The sequence below is a fragment of the Impatiens glandulifera genome, chromosome 1 (assembly GCF_907164915.1).
Source record: "Impatiens glandulifera chromosome 1, dImpGla2.1, whole genome shotgun sequence".
Classification (NCBI taxonomy): domain Eukaryota; kingdom Viridiplantae; phylum Streptophyta; class Magnoliopsida; order Ericales; family Balsaminaceae; genus Impatiens; species Impatiens glandulifera.
Window position 1 is genome coordinate 134,235,704 of NC_061862.1, and position 21,398 is coordinate 134,257,101.

The 21,398-nt window shown below is 35.0% G+C and overlaps 1 protein-coding gene across 2 annotated transcripts; it reads right to left on the minus strand.

The window, feature by feature from the left end:
* Positions 1-12,641: 12,641 nt before the first annotated feature.
* LOC124919829 (probable transcriptional regulator SLK2) lies at positions 12,642-19,704 on the minus strand. 2 transcript variants are annotated; one of them, XM_047460170.1, is made up of 10 exons: positions 19,616-19,704; positions 17,959-19,023; positions 17,702-17,833; positions 16,859-16,907; positions 15,544-15,758; positions 15,395-15,463; positions 14,495-14,595; positions 14,311-14,404; positions 13,881-13,950; positions 12,642-13,688 (listed from the first exon to the last, which is right to left on the minus strand). In XM_047460170.1, exons 2-10 carry the CDS (start codon positions 18,928-18,930, stop codon positions 12,931-12,933), a joined length of 2,460 nt encoding a protein of 819 aa, XP_047316126.1. In that variant the 5' UTR covers positions 18,931-19,023; positions 19,616-19,704; the 3' UTR covers positions 12,642-12,930. The 2 variants fall into 2 exon arrangements, with proteins under 2 accessions (XP_047316126.1, XP_047316127.1); XM_047460171.1 differs by lacking the exon at positions 19,616-19,704 and having other exon boundaries at positions 17,959-18,761; positions 18,883-19,000.
* Between the last annotated feature and the right edge of the window lie 1,694 nt (positions 19,705-21,398).

Sequence of the window (21,398 nt, forward strand, 5' to 3'; positions counted from 1 at the left end):
CAGAAAGAAAGACTTATCCTGGAGAATGTGTATTGATTATAGGCGGCTCAACTCAGCAACCATTAAGGATAAATTTCCTATTCCGGTCATTGAAGAATTAATGGAAGAATTGCATGGGTCTAGGTTCTTTTCCAAGCTCGATTTGCGCTCAGGGTTCCACCAGATAAGGATGCACCCAGGTGACTGCCACAAAACAGCATTCCGTACTCACGAAGGCCTGTATGAGTTTTTGGTGATGCCCTTCGCCCTAACCAATGCACCGTCCTCCTTCCAAAGCTTAATGAACGCGACCCTGAAACCATTTCTAAGGAAGTTTGTGCTAACATTTTTTTATGACATCCTAGTATACAGTCGAGCTAGAAGGAACATATCCAACACCTACATAAGGTACTTTCAATATTGCAACATAACGAGTTATTACTTAATAGGGGGGAATGTAATTTTGGGTGCAAGAAAATTTCCTATCTTGGCCATATCCTTGACGAGAATGGTGTAGCCATGGATCCAACAAAGTTAGAAGCAATGAGCACATGGATAGTTCCAGAATCTCCTAAGAAATTGAAAGGGTTCCTTGGTCTGATCGGATACTATAGAAGATTTATAAAAGGTTACGGCTCCATAGCACGACCACTCACGGCCCTGTTGAAAAAAGGTCAGTTTGAATGGAATAAAGAAGTTGAAGATGCATTCCTATTGTTGAAGCAGCGTATGCTTTCCCCTCCGGTCCTGGCGCTTCCAAATTTCAATATTCTCTTTCTAGTAGAGACCGATGCAAGCGGAGTTGGTATAGGGGCAGTACTAATGCAAGAAGGTCGACCCATTTCATTCATAAGTAAGGCAATTGAACCAGAAAAGTTACAATCATCTACGTATGAAAAAGAGCTGATGGCCTTGACCTTTGCGGTGGAGAAGTGGAGAGTTTACCTCAGGTACAAGCAATTCATTGTGAAGACCGATCATGAAGCTCTTAAATACTTGTTAGAACAAAGAGTTCAAACCCCGACACAAGAAAAATGGCTCTATAAATTGGTGGGATATGACTTTATTGTTCAATATAAAAGGGGAAAAGAAAACTTGGTGGCAGATGCTTTGTCCAGGCGGGTAGCAGGTGTCCAATGTGCAGGAATTTCGGTCTATCACACTGCTGTCCAAAAACAAATTCAGGAAAGCTATGAAGAAGATCCCAACTTAGCCAAAGTCATTCGTGAAATTCTTGTTAATGTTGATTCTCACCCAGAATGCTCATACGACCATGGGTTGTTAAGAAAAAGGGACCGGCTGGTGGTGGGAAAGAATAACGACCTCAGAAATACCTTAATTGTAGCAATGCACCTGGGAGCAGAAGGGGGCATTCGGGGACTCTGGTCACCTAGAAGAAAATGCAGCTTGTTTACTATTGTCCAGGAATGCTTAAAGATATTAGAGAATTTGTCCGAACCTGTGAAGTTTGCCAAAAAAATAAACCTGATAACTCAGCATATAAGGGTCTGCTTCAGCCCTTAGCAATTCCCAATCGATTTTGGGAATCGGTCTCCATGGATTTCATTGAAAGCCTGCCTAAGTCAAAAGGTAAAAGTGTTATATTTGTGGTAGTTGACAGACTATCGAAGATGGCCCACTTTATGAGTCTGCAACATCCCTTTTCTGCCCGGACAGTAGCTGAATTATTTGTGGACAACGTTTCCAAGCTCCACGGAATGCCAACAACCATCATCAGTGATCGGGGCAAAGTGCTCTTAAGCACCTTTTGGTGGGAGTTTTTAAGTATACAAGGAGTAAAACAAGCTTTATCTTCAGCCTATCACCCCCAGACGAATGGCTAGACCGAGATAGTCAACAAATGCTTGGTCACTTATCTACGCTGCATGGCTAGCCAAACTCCGAAAGATTGGATACATTGGTTGTATTTGGTTGAATGGTGGTATAATACTAATTTCCATACAGCAATACAAACAACACCCTTCGAAGCCATATATGGATACCCCCCTCCGGTCCACACACCGTATGTAGTAGGTGACTCGAGAGTGGAAGAGGTGGATGTATCGCTAACGGCCAGGGAAGCCTCACTCCAAGTCATAAAATTCCATTTATAAAGAGCCCAGAATCGTATGAAGTAGCAGCAGGACAAGAAGAGAAAAGATGTCACATTGCAAGTGGGTAGCTGGGCATTGGTGAAGTTGCAGCCATATAGACAACGTTTGGTCCAGAAGTTATTCCATAAGCTCTCACCAAAGTATTTTGGGCCATTTGAAGTGTTGGAAAGGATTGGGGAAGTTGCTTACAAGTTGGAACTCGGGACCGACAACAGGATACACAATGTCTTCCATGTCTCGCAATTAAAATCATTCCAAGGTACCCCTCATGCTGTTGAAAATATTCCCCAACTTAGCACACAACTAAATAGAACCGGAAAAATTGTGGGTGAACAAGACATAATGGTGCATGGGAAAATGAAAAACAGCTGCTAGTCAATTGGGATGGGGCCCAAACAGAAGACCAAACTTGGGAAGATGCAGAAGTTATAAGTATTCAATGCCCAGCGATGCTAGCAGCAATGAGGCAAGCAAGACAACATTCTCTTCGTCGGGGTCGACGAACTTCTGATGGGGGAGATGATGTTACGATCCACGAATAAGAAAGTGTACCCTCCTCGGTCCTATGGAACACTTGGGCCAGTTTTATGTTTTGTTTAATCATTCATCTTTTGTCTTCTCTTATATTTCTTTAAAACCGAATTCTGTTATTTTAGAAGTTGTTGTAACAAGTTTGTAATCGATTCTTGGGTAATTCAGCCTCTTTAAATACTGATGCCCACCCCACTTTTTGGGTTATGAAATTGAACTTGTGAAAGTTGGCTCTAAGTTATTCTCTTGGCCCTCAACCCCTTTCTTGGACTACTAGGTGTATTCTAGTGGTATTCTCCTCACCCCGGTTTCTTCTCTCTTTAACCTCAGATTCTTTCCTCACTCTATGTCCGCTGCGTTTGAGAATTGAATTCCATCCTTGTCCCAACATTCAAGAACCCGTTTCTTGAATCAAAGAACTCGAAAGGCTCGGTTATAGTTGAAAGATTAACACAATGTTTGAGATATTAGTTTTCCATGAAACCCTATCAGCAAAGTCAGGAATTATGGTGGACTCCATCTAAAAAAAAGAACAACATTGGAGTAAGCAACTCTAGAACATTATAGTTCTCGTGAATAGCAATTCGCGGTTATTATAAACCCTAAAACATGCATGCATGTAGAAGAACAACAATACGCTGATATAATACTCGTGAGTGAAGAACATTGAATAAGCAACATCATATACACACATAAACCTAAAAGCTACATAAAACTTTAAAACCTACATAAACCCTAAAAGCTAAGGATTATACATCAATATCCATCAATATAAACGGCAGAATAATAAGAACATTACAGACTAAACATAAACCATATACCTTAAACTCACCTGAATATATGATCGAAGAGACGGATGACGAACAATGATGAGAGTTGATCGATGATGATGTTGAACGAAGTTGGAAGTTGGAATGGAAAGTCGAGAGTTGTAAATACGAAGTTGGAGAGTCTTGAATGGAAAGTGAGAAAGTCGAGAGTCGTGAATGAAAATGTTTTTTTAAAATGAGGGGCAAAATATGAATATATACGATGAAAGACGTGATTTATAACTATCACATTTTATTGTAAAATTCGTGAGTTAACAAACGCATTTTACAATAAAATGTGATAGATGTAAATCGTGTCTTTCCATTAATAAGAAATATCACTCACGCATTTCATCTAAAACGCGTGAGTTCATAAATGCGTTTTAGACGAAAATGCGTGAGTGGTATTTCTCGTCTTTGAACGGTGAGTAGGCGCGCGAGGGGCAAGACGGATATTTCGCAGGGCGAAAAGGCCCTTTTTATAAAGTTTATCAAGCGTGGGCCTTTTTTGGAATTAGGGGTCAAGGCCTTTTCATCAAATTTCCTTATATTTAAATGATGTCACAAAATAAGATTATTTTCTAATATAGAAATTCGTATAAAGAGTAACACAAAATTCTCTATTGTTATGAAAACATAATCAACTTGTATAAAATTATAACGCCCTCATTACAATTTGTAAATCTATCTCTTCAAAATAAAGATTCTCATGGTCCTTGGTTGGATGACTTAGCTAAGTATCGATTTTAACTGTTTAAAAAATGCGTTTTCAAAATATGTTATGATAGCTAATTACAAAAATGATATATTATTGTTTTTTATATTTAAGTAAAATATTAATAATAAAATGTTATGGAGAAAAATAACATAGTTTTAATAGTCAAAAGATTTAAGCATAGTGAATCATTCAAAACTCAAAAAAAAAAATGAGTGTTTCTTCTTCTCTATTTCGACTGGTCTTCTTCTTCCTCCTAGGCCGTGCGGACACTATTATATACTCTTTTTGTACTGAAGGGAGATTGAAAGAATTGAGTTTTTGGTGACAGATCTATTAAAAAATGTGTTGGACATGTCTTATTGGGCATTGTATATGGCCTTATAAGGCGTTGTATATGGCTTTATAGAGCGTTGCATATGACATTTTAGACTGAAAAAAGTTAAATATTTTTAAAACAGAAAAAATGTGTTGCACATGACCTTATAGGGCGCTGCATATAGCCTTATAAGGCACTGTATATGGCCTTATAAAGCGTTACATGACATTTTAGACTAAAAAAAATATTTTTTTAAACATAAAAAATGTGTTGCACGCACATTTCCTTACAGAGCGCTGCATATTGTTTATAAGGCGTTGCATGTGGCCTTATAGGGCGCTGCACTTATAGGGCACTCTGCACATATTTTAGACTGAAAAAAATTAAATATTTTTTAAAACACAAAAAATGTGATGCACATGGTCTTATAGGGCGCTGCACATGACCTTATAAAGCACACCTGACATTTTTTTATTAAAAAAAGCTAAATACTTTTTTAATAGAAAACTATATTTCTAAGTTTTCAATATTGTCTAACTTACGACCACAAAATATAATGCAAACGTGGCAGACCATGTAAATTCGTGGTTTTAATACAGGTTGAAATAACTAAACCATTAGCACACTTTTTTTTAATCTTTTTACTCTTGGGAGGACTTTCGAACTAATTAACTGTTATTATTTTTATTTTTGACTTTTTCATGTTATGATTTTTTACTGTTTAAAATATTTTGTTTAATTCGAATGAGTAATTTAAAGCAAAGAATTTATAATAATAATATTTAGATGTACAATCAAACACCAACAAAAATACATTAATTAAGAGTTTATGTTGATTAAATTATAAGAACGATCTAATGTTATACATCGAAACACCATTAAAATAATACCTAGCTATTTTGGAAAAAAAAAATCTCTCTATGCAAAATTTTCTGTAGACTGTTTTGTCCAAAACATATAGAAGATAAGTTTTAACATAGATAGGTATACATTAAATCATCAAGCGATTCAAACTTAAGCAATCAAATCAAGAAGAAATTATCTTCTCAGCCACTAAAGAAAAGAAATGTGGTAGACAATTCTAGTAAATCAATTGCTTTGATTTACGAACCTTAGAGTTTAGGTGTGTGGATGAGATGAGGGAATTACAAATCTATTAAGGTGATAGATTTTATGGGTTGGTAATATCTTTGAATAGAGTTGTATTTTCAATAGATTTTATGACTTGCCTAGTGCTTTAATTTATTTATGGCTGGTCGGCCGGGATTTTTCGGCTAACTCCGACAATTTTTATATTTTTTTAACATATATATAATATGATATTTAAAGTCAACAAATACCAAAACAATCCACATTATTATATATTTTTTTTAAACTACTCTTTCTTTCTTAATTAAATTTTAGATTTTAAAAATTATAAATATATTTTATCTTATATTTTGTTTTTTCCTAATTATTTTTTTCCTCATTAATTAATTAATTATATATATATATATATTCATAAAATATATATTTTTATTAATAATTATAATATATATATATATATATTAAATGCTGTTACTTATATATGTATTATTATTTTTATCACTAATTTTATATAAATATATTTTATCTTTTATTATACATTTTTTCTCCCATCATATATATATATATATATATAATATTTTTTTATTAGTACAAAAAAAAAATTTTTGTTAATAAAATAAATAACTTAATAAATATTAAATACAAAATATATATACATAAAATAATAAAATTATTTCAATAATCTCAAGTGCTCAGACGGTTAAAGTGTTCACATTTCATGTTTGAGACTATTGACTATAACATATGATGACGCAATTTTTAAACAAAGGATACGAAACATCTGAAAGTGTGAGGTCAGAATTATTAGTTGGTTTAGCGAGCATTTGAAAGTGTGAGGTCGGGTGGTGGGTAGTTTGTCGAGTCTAAGGTCGGAATTAGTTGTTGGTTTGACGAGCATTTGAAAGTGTGAGGTCACGAGATGGAGGTCGGGTGGTGGGTGGTTTGTCGAGTGTGAGTTCGGAATTAGTTGTTGGTTTGGCGAGCATTTAAAAGTGTGAAGTCACGATATGGAGGTCGGATGGTGAGTGATTTGTCGAGTGTGAGTTCGGAATTAGTTGTTGGTTTGGCGAGCATTTAAAAGTGTGAGGTCACGATATGGAGGTCGGATGGTGGGTGGTTTGTCGAGTGTGAGGTCGGAATTAGTTGTTGGTTTGACGAGCATTTGAAAGTATGAGGTCACGAGATGGAGGACGAGTGGTGGGTGGTTTGTCGAGTGTGAGTTCGGAATTAGTTGTTGGTTTGGCGAGCATTTGAAAGTGTGAGGTCACGATATGGAGGTTGGTGTAACGAAGTCACAATCAGGACTTCGATGATCGAATCCTGAAGAATTATATTAGAAAGTGAATAGAAAATTTAGAGAATAAAAATAACCTTGAATGAAAATATGTCTATTGAAATTGATAGAAATAAGAACACGATTACAATATTTAAATAAAGTAAAGCATAACTAAGACATTAAACTAAAGACATGAAGAGTCTCATTACTAGATAATATCAAGAGTCTTGGACAATCCAAGAGGCTCTTTAACAACCAAAGACTTCTTAATTATTATTATTATTATTACTTTAATTTCTAACACTCCCCCTTAAAGTGATGCCCGATGAACTAGTCCCAACTTAGATCGTAGATTTTCGAAAGGACCTTTAGGAAGTGCTTTTGTGAAGATATCAGCAACATTGTCTTCACTCCTTACTACAACCATCTCAATGATTCCCTCTAGTACTTTTTCACGAATAAAGTGATGCTCCAACTCAATGTGTTTTGTCCTCGCATGAAACACAGGATTTGAAGTCAATTTAATAGCACTCAAATTATCTCCATGTATAGGAACTGGATGATCAAACTTGACATGAAAATCGTCCCAGAGTCTACGGAGCCATATGCACTTCTTTGCTGCGTGAGTTGATGCTTTGTATTCTGCTTCTGTTGTAGACAAGGATACCGATCCTTGTTTCCTACTACTCCAATATATGCTAGTGTTTCTACAAAGAAAAACAAACCCAGATGTGGACCTTCGATCGTCTCGATCTCCAGTAAAGTCAGCATCTGCATATCCTTGCAAGACAAATTTCGCATCTTTCTCATATAGTAGACCAATATCTAGCGAGGTATTAATATACTTCAAAATTTTCTTCGCTTCTTCGAGGTGTGGTTTCCTTGGCTCATGCATGTATCGACTCACCACTCCAACTACATAAGCAATGTCAAGCCTTGTTTTAGTGAGATAAATCAAACTTCCCACAAGAGCACGATAAGGACGAGGATCTGGTAGACATGTTCCTTCGTCTCGACTAAGTCTGGGATTTACGTCGAGAGGAGTATAGCTCTTTTTTCCATCAGTCATACCAAAATTTTCTACCAACTTCTTTGCATAGTTGATCTGCGATACAAACAACCCTTTATCGAAATTTTCGATTTGCAGACCAAGGAAAGTTCCAAGTTTACCAAGCTTCTTCATCTCAAAACGAAGCGAGAGCTCATCTTGTAGACGAGCAACCTCATCATAGTTACTGCCCGTCAAGATTATGTCATCCACATAAAGAATCACCACCACCATCTGTCCATGATTCTTCTTTATAAATAGACTTGAGTCGGATTCTGAAGTCTTGTACCCACAAAATTGAAGATATTCTGTAATCTTTCCATACCAAGAACGCGGGACTTGCTTTAATCCATATAGTGCCTTCTTAAGTCTACAGACCAACTGGGGACCATTAGTCTTCTCGAATCCAAGTGGTTGTTCCATATATATTGGACGATCAAGTTCTCCGTAGAGAAATGCATTCTTGGCATCTAATTGCCACAACTTCCATCGAGAACTTGTTGCTAAGGCCAACGTAGTGCGAATTAACGTCATCTTCGCAACTGGGTTGAATGTCTCCTCGTAATCTTCATCATACTTCTGTGAGAATCCTCGAGCGACCAATCTAGCTTTGTATCGATCTATGCTTCCATCAGCCTTTCGCTTGATTCGATACACCCACTTACATGTGACTGCTTGAGTATCAAGAGGCTTCGAAACAACATCCCATGTCTCATTCTTCTTGAGAGCATGCATTTCCTCCTCCATTGTTGCCACCCATTCCTTGACATTTTTTGCTTCATTATAAGAAGTGGGTTCCTCGTCGTCTATTGTGTTTTCCAAGAAACAAGAAAATGTTGTTACAAAATTATCATCCCTGAATCGACAGGGCCTTACAATGTTCCTTTTTGGTCGAGATTCCCCATTCTGTTGTTGACTTGATTCTTCCTGATGTGGACTTCCTGGTAACCTTTCAACTTTGGCTCCTTTATCGGCTGAAGTATCTTGCGCTAAGTTAGGGCTCCCCCTGTCACTATTATTACTACTACAGGAGCTTCTCGTAGACGTGGGAATGGGAATATCAGTCTGAATAATTTCTCCAACATCCTTCATATAGTACGAAGAAATTTCGTCGAAAACAACATCTCTTGACACAGTGCATTTGTGGGTTGATGGATCCATACACCGCCACCCTTTCCTTCTCTGGTCATAGCCGACAAACACGCATTTGACTGCCTTCGCATCCAATTTGCTCCTTCTCGATTCTGGAATATGGACATAACAAGTAGATCCAAAAACTCGAAAATGTTTAACATTTGGCTTAAAACCAAAAAGCATCTCGAATGGAGATTTGAACTCATTTGGGATAAGCGGAACTCGATTGATGACATGAGAAGCACAACTCATGCCTTCTGCCCATAACTGCCTTGGTATATTCTTCATATGCAGCCAAGACTTACAAGTCTCTGTAAGGTGTCGAATCTTTCTTTCGGCTATCCCATTATGTTGTGGGGTCTCAGGACAGGAGAATTCTCTTTTTATGCCATTTTTCCTACAAAACAATTCAAACTCTTTTGAACAAAATTACCCACTATTATCTATCCGCAATACTCGAATTTTCCTTTCTTGTTCTCCTTCTACCGTCTCCTTGAACTCGAGAAATTTAGAGAACACTTCAGACTTCTCTTTCACAAAGTACACCCAAGTGAACCTGGAGAAATCATCCACAAACAGCAACATATATTTACTTCCCGAGTATGAGGCAGTTCGAGTTTGTCCCATCAAGTCACTATGAACTCAATCCAAAGGACCCTTACTTCTCGATACAGAGTTGTCGAATGGAAGTCGATGAGCCTTCCCATATTGACATCCTTCATACACACTGCCTCCTCAATTCTTAGATCTTCAGGTAGACCTTCGAAAAGTTTCTTTCGAGACATAACACTGAGCTCAGTCATATTGACATGCCCAAGTCTTGCATTCCATATAAAAGAGGTGCTTTTGTCGTTCACCTTTTCTATGTATGAATTTGAAGCTGAAAGGACAAAGAGATCATTTACCCGAGTTCCAGTATCAACCACATCCGCCTTGATTTCTTTCACGTTCCTTAAGAACTTTACATCATGTGGACCGAACAACACCAGATTTCCAGCGTCTACAGCATTTGCAACCGAGAAGAGATTCTTCTGAATTCTTGGGATGTGGTAGACATTCTTCAGAGTAATAGATTATCCTTTGTCACTTTCAATGACAACCGATCCTTCCTTTTTAACTTCGTGAACCGAGTTATCTGCCGTGACAATGTCACCGCCCCCATTATGAACTCGACTCGACGAGAACACTAAATCATCTCCAGTAACGTGATGTCCGCACCCTAAATCAACGATCCACCTTTGATCGATCTCTTGTTTACCATGAGAAGCCTATGTTTTCTTTTCCTTTGAAGTCGTCACATCGACATGAAAAGCCTTGTCCCAGTCCTCCTCAACACGCTGGTTAGAATTTTCTCCGAGATTTGAACTAACAAAATTTCCATTCAAATTTACTCGACAATCTCTCTTGAAGTGTCCAATCTTGCCGCACCTGAAACACTTAAGGGACTTCTTAGGAATATTTGAAGAATCTTGACCTATTTCTTCCTTCTTCGACTTTCCCTTTTTCCAGCTCGATTTCTTCACGAACAACGCACTGTTCGACTCCTCCTTTATACTCGTTCCAGCCATTTGTGCGGCCAACGACTCTTGAGATGACAAAAGATTTTCAAACTCCTCGAGTGAAGGTTGTTGAGCCCAACCTTAAATCGAGGTGATGAATGGTGTATATTCTGGTCGAAGTCCTCGAACAATATGTCTCTTTGTTCGAGCCTCTGAGATTTTCTCATATGGGTTCAATAAAAAAAATTCTGAGCATGTGTTCTTTACCTTAAGAAAGAACTCCGAGACAGATCCGATTTGCTTTGCGGCTGCCAACTCGTTTTCAAGTATCTGGAGACGAGCCTCGTTCTTCTTATTGAAAAGTCAAGTGTTTCCCAGATCTCACGAGCAGATCCACAACCGATGATGTGTTCGAACAGATTGTGGGAGATTGACCTCTTCAACACAAATTATGCCTTTGCGTAGAGTCTCTTCCGCTTCTTCGATGCTTCCGCATTTTCAGCAACATCCTTAGGAGCTACATCATCATCGTCTACGACGATGTCCCACAAATCTTCCCCAACCAGGTACGATTCCATACAAGTTTCCATATCTGGTAGTTTGACTGGTTTAACAACTCCAAACTGAGTCCAGCTACACGACCACCACTTTCCATATCGATTAACAACGATATCTTCTTCAACAATATTACCAAAGCTCTGATACCATGTAACGAAGTCACAATCAGGACTTCGATGATCGAACCGTGAAGAATTATATTAGAAAGTGAATAGAAAATTTAGAGAATGGAAATAACCTTGAATGAAAATCTGTCTATTGAAATTGATAGAAATAAGAACACGATTACAATCTTTAAATAAAGTAAAGCATAACTAAGACATTAAACTAAAGACATGAAGAGTCTCATTACTAGATAATATCAAGAGTCTTGGACAATCCAAGAGGCTCTTTAACAACCAAAGACTTCTTAACTATTATTATTATTATTACTTTAATTTCTAACAGGGTGGTGGGTAGTTTGTCGTGTGATAGGTCGGAATTAGTGGTTAATTTAGCGAGCATTTGAAAGTGTGAGGTCATGAGATGGAGGTCAAGTGAGTTGTTTGTCGAGTCTAATGTCGGAATTAAAGATTGGTGGTTGAGTTTGACGAGAGATAAGTGATGTGTCATCAATTGAGGTCGACTAAAATTGGTGGATGATTCCCCGAAAGGATAAAAAAGATATATGAAAAAGTGTAAGTCACAAAATGATAGTCAATTGAGGGGTTAAGTGGGGTGCCGAATGAATAAAATATATGTTAACATTAAATTGAAGATTAATCTTAATTTTTACAAACTAAAACCAAATTTAAATTAATTAAAATTGAATAATATTAATTTTATTTAAAATATTTATAAATAAATAATATTTTAAATATATTTTTATCCGTGCGAAATTCTTTCTAGTTAGTTAAATTAATAATAGTTAAATTTAACATATTTATTATGCTATTAATTTATTTTTGTATATTTTGAGTTTTTATAGTTTGAAATTAATTATTTGTTTAAAATCCTACTGATTGAATTTTAAAATTTTATTTATTTGCTCGGTATTTTATTTTATTTTTATATTAGAGGAGTAAAATTTGAGTGTTCTACATAAGGTCTATGTTTCAGACGCTAAGGCTTAAGAAAACGTAGATCCAAGTTTGATTAATAGACATTTAATTCAACTCTTTTAATTTCTTCTTACTTGAAGTAAAAAGATCAAACTTGACCAGTCTCACATGAGACTTACATATAGATCTCTTTACGAATTGTTTGATTCGGTTAGAAGTTGTTTGATTCGGTTAGAAGTTGTTACTGCGTAAACTTGACTTCGTCTTCATTGTTTATGTTGTTTCTCGACCCCCATACTATAGTTGTGGAGTTCTTCGGTATTACAATCATAGTCAATGACTATACAGAATTCTTATAAACCTTTTTTCACTGAATAAAAAAATTCTTATATCCATTAAATACAACAAAAATATTATTCTATTATATTATAAAAAAAACATTAGGGAAATAAATATATAATCAAAAATAAAAGAAATAGAGATTATATAGTATTTTTGTCAAACAATGTGATTAAATGAGAATGTATATATAAAATTGGACAGTAGAACAAAACAACAGATTAACCTTCATCAAACAAAGTCCCTATTAAAAATAACCACATGGCACTGTTAAATGGTTCAAGAACATTCATAATCAAGTCTTATACCTATAATAATAAAATTACACTTTGGGGTGAAAATCCAAAGCTAAAAAAACCCAATTTCGCGTCTTAAAAAAGTAACAAACTCTCACACATGATGATAATGCATACTGTACAAAGGACCCCCATATAGTTATCAAATCAAGACCCCATTTATGTTATCTCTCAACCACAGCAGTTATTACGATTTCCAGGAGTAACCCAAACTGTCATCAAATAACCCACTTTCGGCAAAGTCCTGAAACATATTATCAGGCAAATTCAAATAATTCGACAAATCCGATGCTGCTGCTTCTGCTTCTTTTTCCTCTGCAGCCTTATTATTGTTATTATTATTATTAGAAGTGGTAGGAGTAGTAGTAGTATTCCTTGAACCCGCATTCGAATCGCTGTTCGATGGACCACCCTTGAAACTATTGCTCCTGCTTGGTGCTGGCCCTGGTCCGGTTTTTGTTGTATTAGTCCCATTAGAAGGATTATGATACCCAGAAAGAACTTGCTGGTGGTTGATCGGTTGAGGTGAGCTATTATAGCCTGGAATGAAACGTTGACCATTTACGAAATTGCCCCCAGCCTGACCCACAGCCACTCTCTGACCACCACCACCACCACTAGAATTGTGATTCATAGAAGGCAATACCGCCTGCTGCTGCTGCTGCAGCTGGAGTGAATTGGAGTTTTGATTCATCGAGTGTTGCCTTGTCAGCATGGTTTGGTAGTTATTGGTCATCAGAGGTGGTGGCCCCACGCTCAAAGATCCTCGTCCAACTGCTGCATGATTGTTGTTAATGTTGGCCATCTGGCTGTTATTATTGAGTCCGGGGTTGAGAGAGCTATTACTGTTTGTGGGGGCAGAAGATAACTGTTGTTCCATATCTGTAGTAGTAGGCATCTGACGCTTGGTAAAGGATGGTTTTTTAAGATAGCTTTTTAAACCGTCTGCAAATTCATGAGCAACAAAGTGATTAAGGAACTGTATGAAATGTGTAAAATCATCAAAAGGAATTTGAGTTATTTAAAAGAACAGAAAGACGAAAGTGTTCAAGATAACAGATAGAGAAGATGTAGCAAATGAAGCTTGAAGAAAATAAATATGTCAAAATCTTATTCAGAGCACTAATGATTGGTTACCAATTGGACCAGCAGCCTTTTCACTACACAAATCCATGAGATCTTTCATGCTATTAACCACCTCAGAGATCTGCAATAACAAAAAAAAGACTAGCTAAGCTATTATTATTGAATATTGCATGTCAGTATAGTATAAAAATATAAAAAAGAAAGGGGAAATGTATAATATATATATATATATAACAATTTTCTTAGTCTTTGCACATTTTTGACCCAAAAATGGTGGCAAACATGTTCCTCTGCTCGCCCTAATCTTTAATATTTGCGGGTGGTGGGTAACTAATCAAGGGTGATTTGCTTAAATCTTGCAATTCGGAGAGCTTATATATCCAAATGGGTGGACATTGAAACTTGTCTGAAGATTTAGAAGTATATTTATATGTTATCTATGTATACAACTCTCAAGACAAACGGATAGATAGAATTCAACCTGCAAGCACCGGACATATCTTTTGGAAAATCCCAAATCATTCAGTGACTGCAATTCCAAAGTCTGTGCTAGCTGACGTCCACCAGCCAGAACCCTAGAAACAGGACAGTTCAAAATTGAAGCATCAAAATGAAAATCAATAATGTACAATGCATAATTTGATAAACCATTTTATATCACTTACATATTGCTATTTGCCTGCAATTCCTGCTGAGAGATACCCTCAGGCCCACTTTCATTGATTGTGTTTTGGCATTTCTGGGCAACTTGTAGCAACTGATTGACCTGGAAAATAGCAAGTTTACATCAACCAAAGCTTCTACACAAACTTATTTCACATTTATTTATAAAAGTAATAAAATAAATAAAGGCCAAGGCTCAAATAGCTAAAACACTTTTTTCAAGTACAAGTTTTTTCAGCCAATATGAAAAATGTTGGTATCTCATCCAACCACACTTTTTCATACCAAACGTATCTGGATCAGATTCAGAAGTTATTACTCGATTTTTCAACCAGATCATGTAGCTTACACAAGTGCTTCCAAATGGGGTCATTAATGTGGTTAGGAACATCATTATCCTATGACACATGTAAGATATTGTATTATGTTTAGAAGGTATCTCGCACAGCAGGATGGAAAGGGCACGACACCTTTTCATTTGCTTGAAGTCATTTTCGTTACTTGTTTAATTCAATTATAATTGCTATCCCTTTAGCTTGTTACCTAAGACCCAACCAGGTTCACTCTCGAATTACAGTAATTCTGTGTTTTAACAGCTTCTGATTCAGAAAAATAAATTTTCAAGAAAATTCAACGTATAGCAAAATAACTGATAAAAAAATCTGGTAAAAAATAATTTGCGACCTAATTAAAGTACATAATCATAACTGAAAAATAACTACCAACTGCTAATAATTACTACTTTAACGAACTATTAACTGCCTTTTACTACCTAATACATATCATATAAGAATCACATAGATCATAATAACCATTTGAAGAGCAACGTGTTTCTGAAAACATACATCCAGCTAATCTTTTGCATCCAGAAAACAACATAAACTAGAAGATTGGTTATATACCTGTGGAGCAATTAACTTTCTAGAAATGAACTCCTCATGGCGACGTGCACAAAATTCCCAAGAGATTATCTGGAAAAGAAGTTGGCGATCACGCACTAACAGGGCAGGGCATACATAATACAGAAAATAATATATGTGAATTTACAAACCTTCAAATCAGGAGTAAATAGCACACGGAGCTGACCCTTGCGAATGACACGAAGTTGCGCATATACAGTCTCTTGGACAGCCTTCTCATACTGCAATGTCATTACCCCATTGGGGTATCTGACTTCAGTAGGCAAGTCCAGGAACAAAAGTTCATCTATGACACCGCTGTTAAACTTGATCTGGTTTAGTCTTGGTAGCACTTCAAATGTTGCCTCTGTTGATATCCAAAATATCCAAAAGAAAAGACAAAAGCCAATCAGAACTACTTACAAAACAGAATCTTGAACAATTGAGTATATTTTCAGGATTGGAATGTAGAAATAAATTATGACACTCAAGGCAGAGTTTGATATTATAGTTGTATCTAAATAATTAACTGCTCTAAAATCCCTTACTGATTTAGATTCAACTCAAATTAACCTAGAGGTTAATTCCGTAAGATATGACTTAACTCGATAATTTAGTCAGAGCAGTACAAAATAAAACTTTAACCCTAAAAAATTAATCATATTATGTTTTGCTACAAGGGTAAAATAGTCTCTAAGTACTCTCCTGATATTAATTCAACATTTTATTAAATCAACTTGCATGTAAATACTTAAAACTCAGATATTGTCATTTGGTTTATTCATCATTTATTTCAGACACAAACGACATTTAGAATTCAACACTCTGTGTTTGATAACAGTGTTTATAACTTAATCTAAAACTTGGGTGCTTATTTGAAATAAGTTCATTTTGTATTTGTTACTTAAGATCACTTAACTATTTAATTCCAGCTCAAATTTAGCTAAAAAAATAAGCTAGAATACCTAGCTTAATTCAATAAGCTATGAATGAATTAACTCACTAATATAGTATAAGTGTAAGAACACAACTTTATCCCTTAAAAATTAATCAAATCTCGTCACTATAAGGGTAAAATAGTCTTTTAAGTGTTTTCCCAATATTAGCTCACATTTTATCGAATCAATTTGAATATCAATTACTTAAAATTCAGATATTTTAATTTGGTTTATTCAGCATTTATTTTTCAGACACTTGACTAGCTCCACACTTAAAATATAGTATTCAACATTCCACACTTAATGTTCAGTTTTGTTAATTTCAGTTTTATCAAAAGTTAATGTAAAACTAAGATTATGACATGGCAATTTTTCAGAAAAAAAAATTGAGTAAGAAAAAGTTGTGCTCCACCAAAATACTCGAGAGTATTCTTGTGCTACCAAAAACAAAAGACCACTATAATCATTAGGCAACCTTCTTCAACCAAAAAATGAAAACAAAATCAAAAGGAATTCTTAATGAACTCACCAAAACCTCTACCAGACTTGGAGCCACAAATTTCACATTGCCACGCATCCTGAACAAAAATAATGAGGAACTAGTTTATCTTACAAAGATTCCAGCATAGAAAAACACAAGTGAAGCAAGAAAACATCCACATCCAAACTAGTGTAAACACATGTTAATCAATTAACAAATGTAATGATCCGTGAAATGAATTGATTTTGTTCTAATCTCTGTGAATTATTTTGCCTCTCTTTTTCTTTTCTAAAAACTGGTTTATTTAAATTATAAAAAAAACTACATCAAACAAGCTCTTGGTTATTTAAACTCATCTAGATTGCATCAAACAAGCTCTTGTAACCCTAATTCTTTTGTGGGTAATTTAAAACCAAACGAAGATGGTACATATGGTAAACTCAACAAGAAGTATCTTGATTAGCTTTGAGTTTAAAAACTGAGATTAGACAATACATATCTAAGAGCTGCCAATGGTGATATATTAAGCAGGTTCATTCATACTTATACATAATGATGAATCTTTCAATATAAGTCGCAGAAAAAATAAATGAATAATCGTGTACGATATGCAAATATAACACTGTCTCTTTACAACTATGATACACAGTTATTAAAATGGATATGTTGTTTATACCATCTAAAAGATCACTCTATGAATCTAGCTTCATTTTGTTCCAATAAAATGCATAAGTTCTCCACCATAAAAAAAAAAAGTTGTCATACATCAATAATTTGTTTATCATTCTGTACATTGAAATTCTCCCTCGATGTTATAGTGATTCAAAATATAAACATCCCATGGTAACTGAAAGGAATTAAGATTTTGTTTCAGAAGCAAGGGAAACTAACCATGGTAGACTGGGGAAAGACTCCAAGTGAATGATGTCCTACATTATCATACTGTGACAAGCACCACCTTGTCTTTGAACGTGGTGAATAATACTCTGTTACAAACTTCTTCCAATATGCATACGAATTGTCCTGTTAAAGTGAAATAAGAAATTACAGGAGGTCGAGAATCATAAACAGACATTTCGATACAAAGTTAATAATTGTGCATTTGTAACAGAGCAATATTGAATTTGAAAACAAGGACATCAACTCACAGCTGGTCGTTGTTGCTGATGATATAGGTACTGCATTAGTCGATTTGAACATACACCACTCTCAAAAGGGCGTTTCATGCCAGATAGATGTGTGCTTGGTTGTTGAAGTTGTTGTCTTATCGGATGCTGTTGCTGCTGTCTCGAAAACTGTTGTTGATGTCTCAATGAAAACTGCTGTTGCTGGTGTAAGAACTGTAGACGCTGAATGGACGTCATAGACTGCACTAGTTGTTGTTGTTGCTGATGTTGACGTAATGCTTGCTGCTGGATTAAAGCTTGCAGCTGAGGTTCGTGGGTGTCTTGTCTATGCATCAGCTGTTGCCGAACCTGTTGTGGTAGAATGTCTTCTTTCTTTACCTCCATTCGTTGTTTCTTTTGCATTTGTGACATAGATGTGTCCTGGATCAAAGAACTAGGGACCCTTGAACCAGCAGGAATTGAAAGTTGACCCATCCTTGCTGCAGACAAGGATGTAGCACCTTGTTGAGACTGAATTAGCTGTACTTGTTGGTTGTTTGGCTCTTGATTGGAACATTGCTGGCCCACAGAGGTCACATCCATTATTGAGGAACCAGAAACACTTAAATTGTTGGATGTGAAAGAGATGGGTGATGCTGGTAAGCGCATGTAAGAATCCGTATTGAAACTAGTACTTCTCTGGAGATGAGGGCCTCCTGAAAGTCCAGAATTAGCATCTGTGACCAACGAACTTGCACCCACACTTGGCCCAGAGTTTGCCATGCTGTTCAACATCACATCACTTGCATCCCCAGAAGCTAGACTAGCTTGCGTAACTCCTAAAACTGAATTTGACGAAGTCCCAAAAGACGAACTCAAATGAGTATTTCCCACAGACTGTGGTTGCCCATCTCCTTGGTAAAAGATTCCAGAACTATAAGAAGAATGTGATATATCTCCACCTACCAGGGAAGGTGTCATAGATGGCACTGATCCCTGATGACCAGATTCCATGTAACTCCCCAGAACCAGCCCTTAGTTTTTTATAATAACAAAACTAAGCTCAAAGCCCATAACAGGTGACACAATTCAACCTTTAGAAGAACCCTGTAAATACAATATTAAAATTCCAAACAACACAAAACACTAATTTATCCTCCACTTACAACTGAACACAGAATCAAACCCTACCAGTGAAATACCAAAAAGAAACTCTTCACAATCAAACTAGTTTAGAACAAACTGTTAAAGACTGGAACTTTTCATGAAACCCTAAATTATCAATTCTTAGCATAGAGGGAAAACATTCCAAAGGAAATTCTTTAACTTCTTCTAGATTTCCATGACTCCAAAACATCTATCAATCGATTAATTAAGCAATAATCTATCTTAATTCAAAATCTGTAAGTCGATAATTCTTAAGACTGATCAAACTCAACCCTGTTAAGTTTTCTTACTAAAAACCCAATTTGTATCTAGAGAATACTTCAAGAAGAAATTCATTAACAAATTAAACACTCGGAAACAGCATAAATTACGAGATCGATGAAAGATGAGATTGAACAGAAAATATAAAAGATTCCAAGATCCTAAAGCAACTAATTGTAAGAATAGTGAAATTAGAGTACATAAGTGTTCATTTCTATGTCCTACTTTGAGAAAATTAACTGAAGAAGAACAAAGGAAACTGATAACATACCTGATTTAAAGCTGCGATTCTGTGGAAGACGAATTGATAGAGAAAAATTGAGAGGGAGAAAGAGAGAGAAAGAGAAGGAGAGAGATCGGCATTATATATAGCTAGCGGGAGAGATGAATAATAATTATTAATACAGGCTGTACCTGTTGTTAACCCTACAAAAACGAGTTTAACCCGGTTGAGTAAGTCTAAAGCCTTGTTTGATATCATTTTATTTTAATAATAAGTTATTATTTCTTGTAATAAGTTATTTTCACTTATAACTATGTTCATAGTTATGCTCATTTATTCTTAGGGGTTAAGGATGTTATAATTGTTGTTTTTTTCATCTTATTTTATTTTTGGGTATAAGTTTAGATATGTTATTAGTGCATAAGGAATTATTGGTTTTTGTTAATTGATTTGAGTGTTATTTAATTTTTGTTTGCAATGTTTTTGTAAACAACTTTTAATTTTATTTATCCACTTTTATTTATCCTATAGTTGCGTATTAGACTAAAAAATAAGTTATTATTACTTATAGGGTGTTCATTAGTTCGGTTTTCAAGTTCATCGGATCGGATTCTTTAAATTAATTTTTTTTTATCTAATTCAAAAATCGAACCGAATTCGAATAAATTCTATTCAAATCGAACCAAATTCGAATTTGAACCGAATTCAATTTTTTAAAAATTTCCTTACCAAATCAATTTTGAATTCGAATTATTCGAATTCAAATTCAAAATAGAGATCTTATCTACTAAAAGTCTAAAACTATATCTAAAAAAAATAAAAATCACTTAAACTATTATTAGTGACTTACCGTTGATCTTCAATATTTAACAACTAAATGACGGAAATAAAATAGTGTTGGTGACTACCAAAATATTAAGAATGAGTTAGATAAGTGAAAAGTTATAGAAATTTTTAGAGTTAGAGATGAGGTGAACAACTGAACTAACCAGGAAGATGAACGGGCTTGACGACAAGAGAGAGGGTAAGGGAACGAGGGATTAATGTTTTGTTGGGTAATTATATGTAATAAGTTCTATAATATATAATAAAATATATAATTCAAATAAATAATGAATTCAAATAATAAATGAATTCGATTTAGATTTCAATTCGAAAATCAAAATCGAAAATTATATTTGAATTCGAATCGGTTTAGAATTCGATTCGAAAACCGAAAAGGAATCGAATTCGATTTTTCGAATTTGGTGAATTCAAATTCAGTCAAATATTCAGTACAGACCAAATATTGAACACTCATATTTATTAAGTTTATATATATTCTAACTTTTAAAAATAATAATAGTTATATGGGTTATATGTATAATACTTCATATACATTTAACTAAGTTTGAAATATATCATATACATTATTTTGTTTTAAATTGTTCATTGTATATTTATTTTTGTCTAAAATTGCTTCTTGTACATTTATTTTTGTTTGAAATTATTCTTTTATACATTTATTTTTATTTAAATTTATACCTTAAATATCTAAAATAATTTAAAATGTTATAGAATCGTTAATTTGTGCTAAAAATATGCACAAAATTCTCTTATACTGTTATATCCATTTTTTATTTTTTAAGTCCTACCGTAGACAAAGTTTTTACATTCGTCTTGAAATAACTTTTCTCACTCCATTCCTAAACGACGACGTATGTACTTTTTTCTATTTCCAGACAACGATGTTGCAGACTAAGGCGGCGACGAGTTTGTTACTCATTCGTCTTCTCCATATTTAAATATTGTGTGTTTGTGTTGTGTCTTCAAAATTATCTATAAAACATAA

Excerpts from the sequence above, each read along its gene's own strand:
- LOC124919829 (XM_047460170.1), bottom strand. The coding sequence starts at position 18,930 with ATGGAATCTGGTCATCAGGGATCAGTGCCATCTATGACACCTTCCCTG. Across the intron at positions 16,908-17,701 it reads TCTTTCCCCAGTCTACCATG|GATGCGTGGCAATGTGAAAT; the intron begins GTTAGTTTCCCT and ends ATTTTTGTTCAG. Across the intron at positions 13,951-14,310 it reads GATATGTCCGGTGCTTGCAG|ATCTCTGAGGTGGTTAATAG; the intron begins GTTGAATTCTAT and ends TTGTTATTGCAG.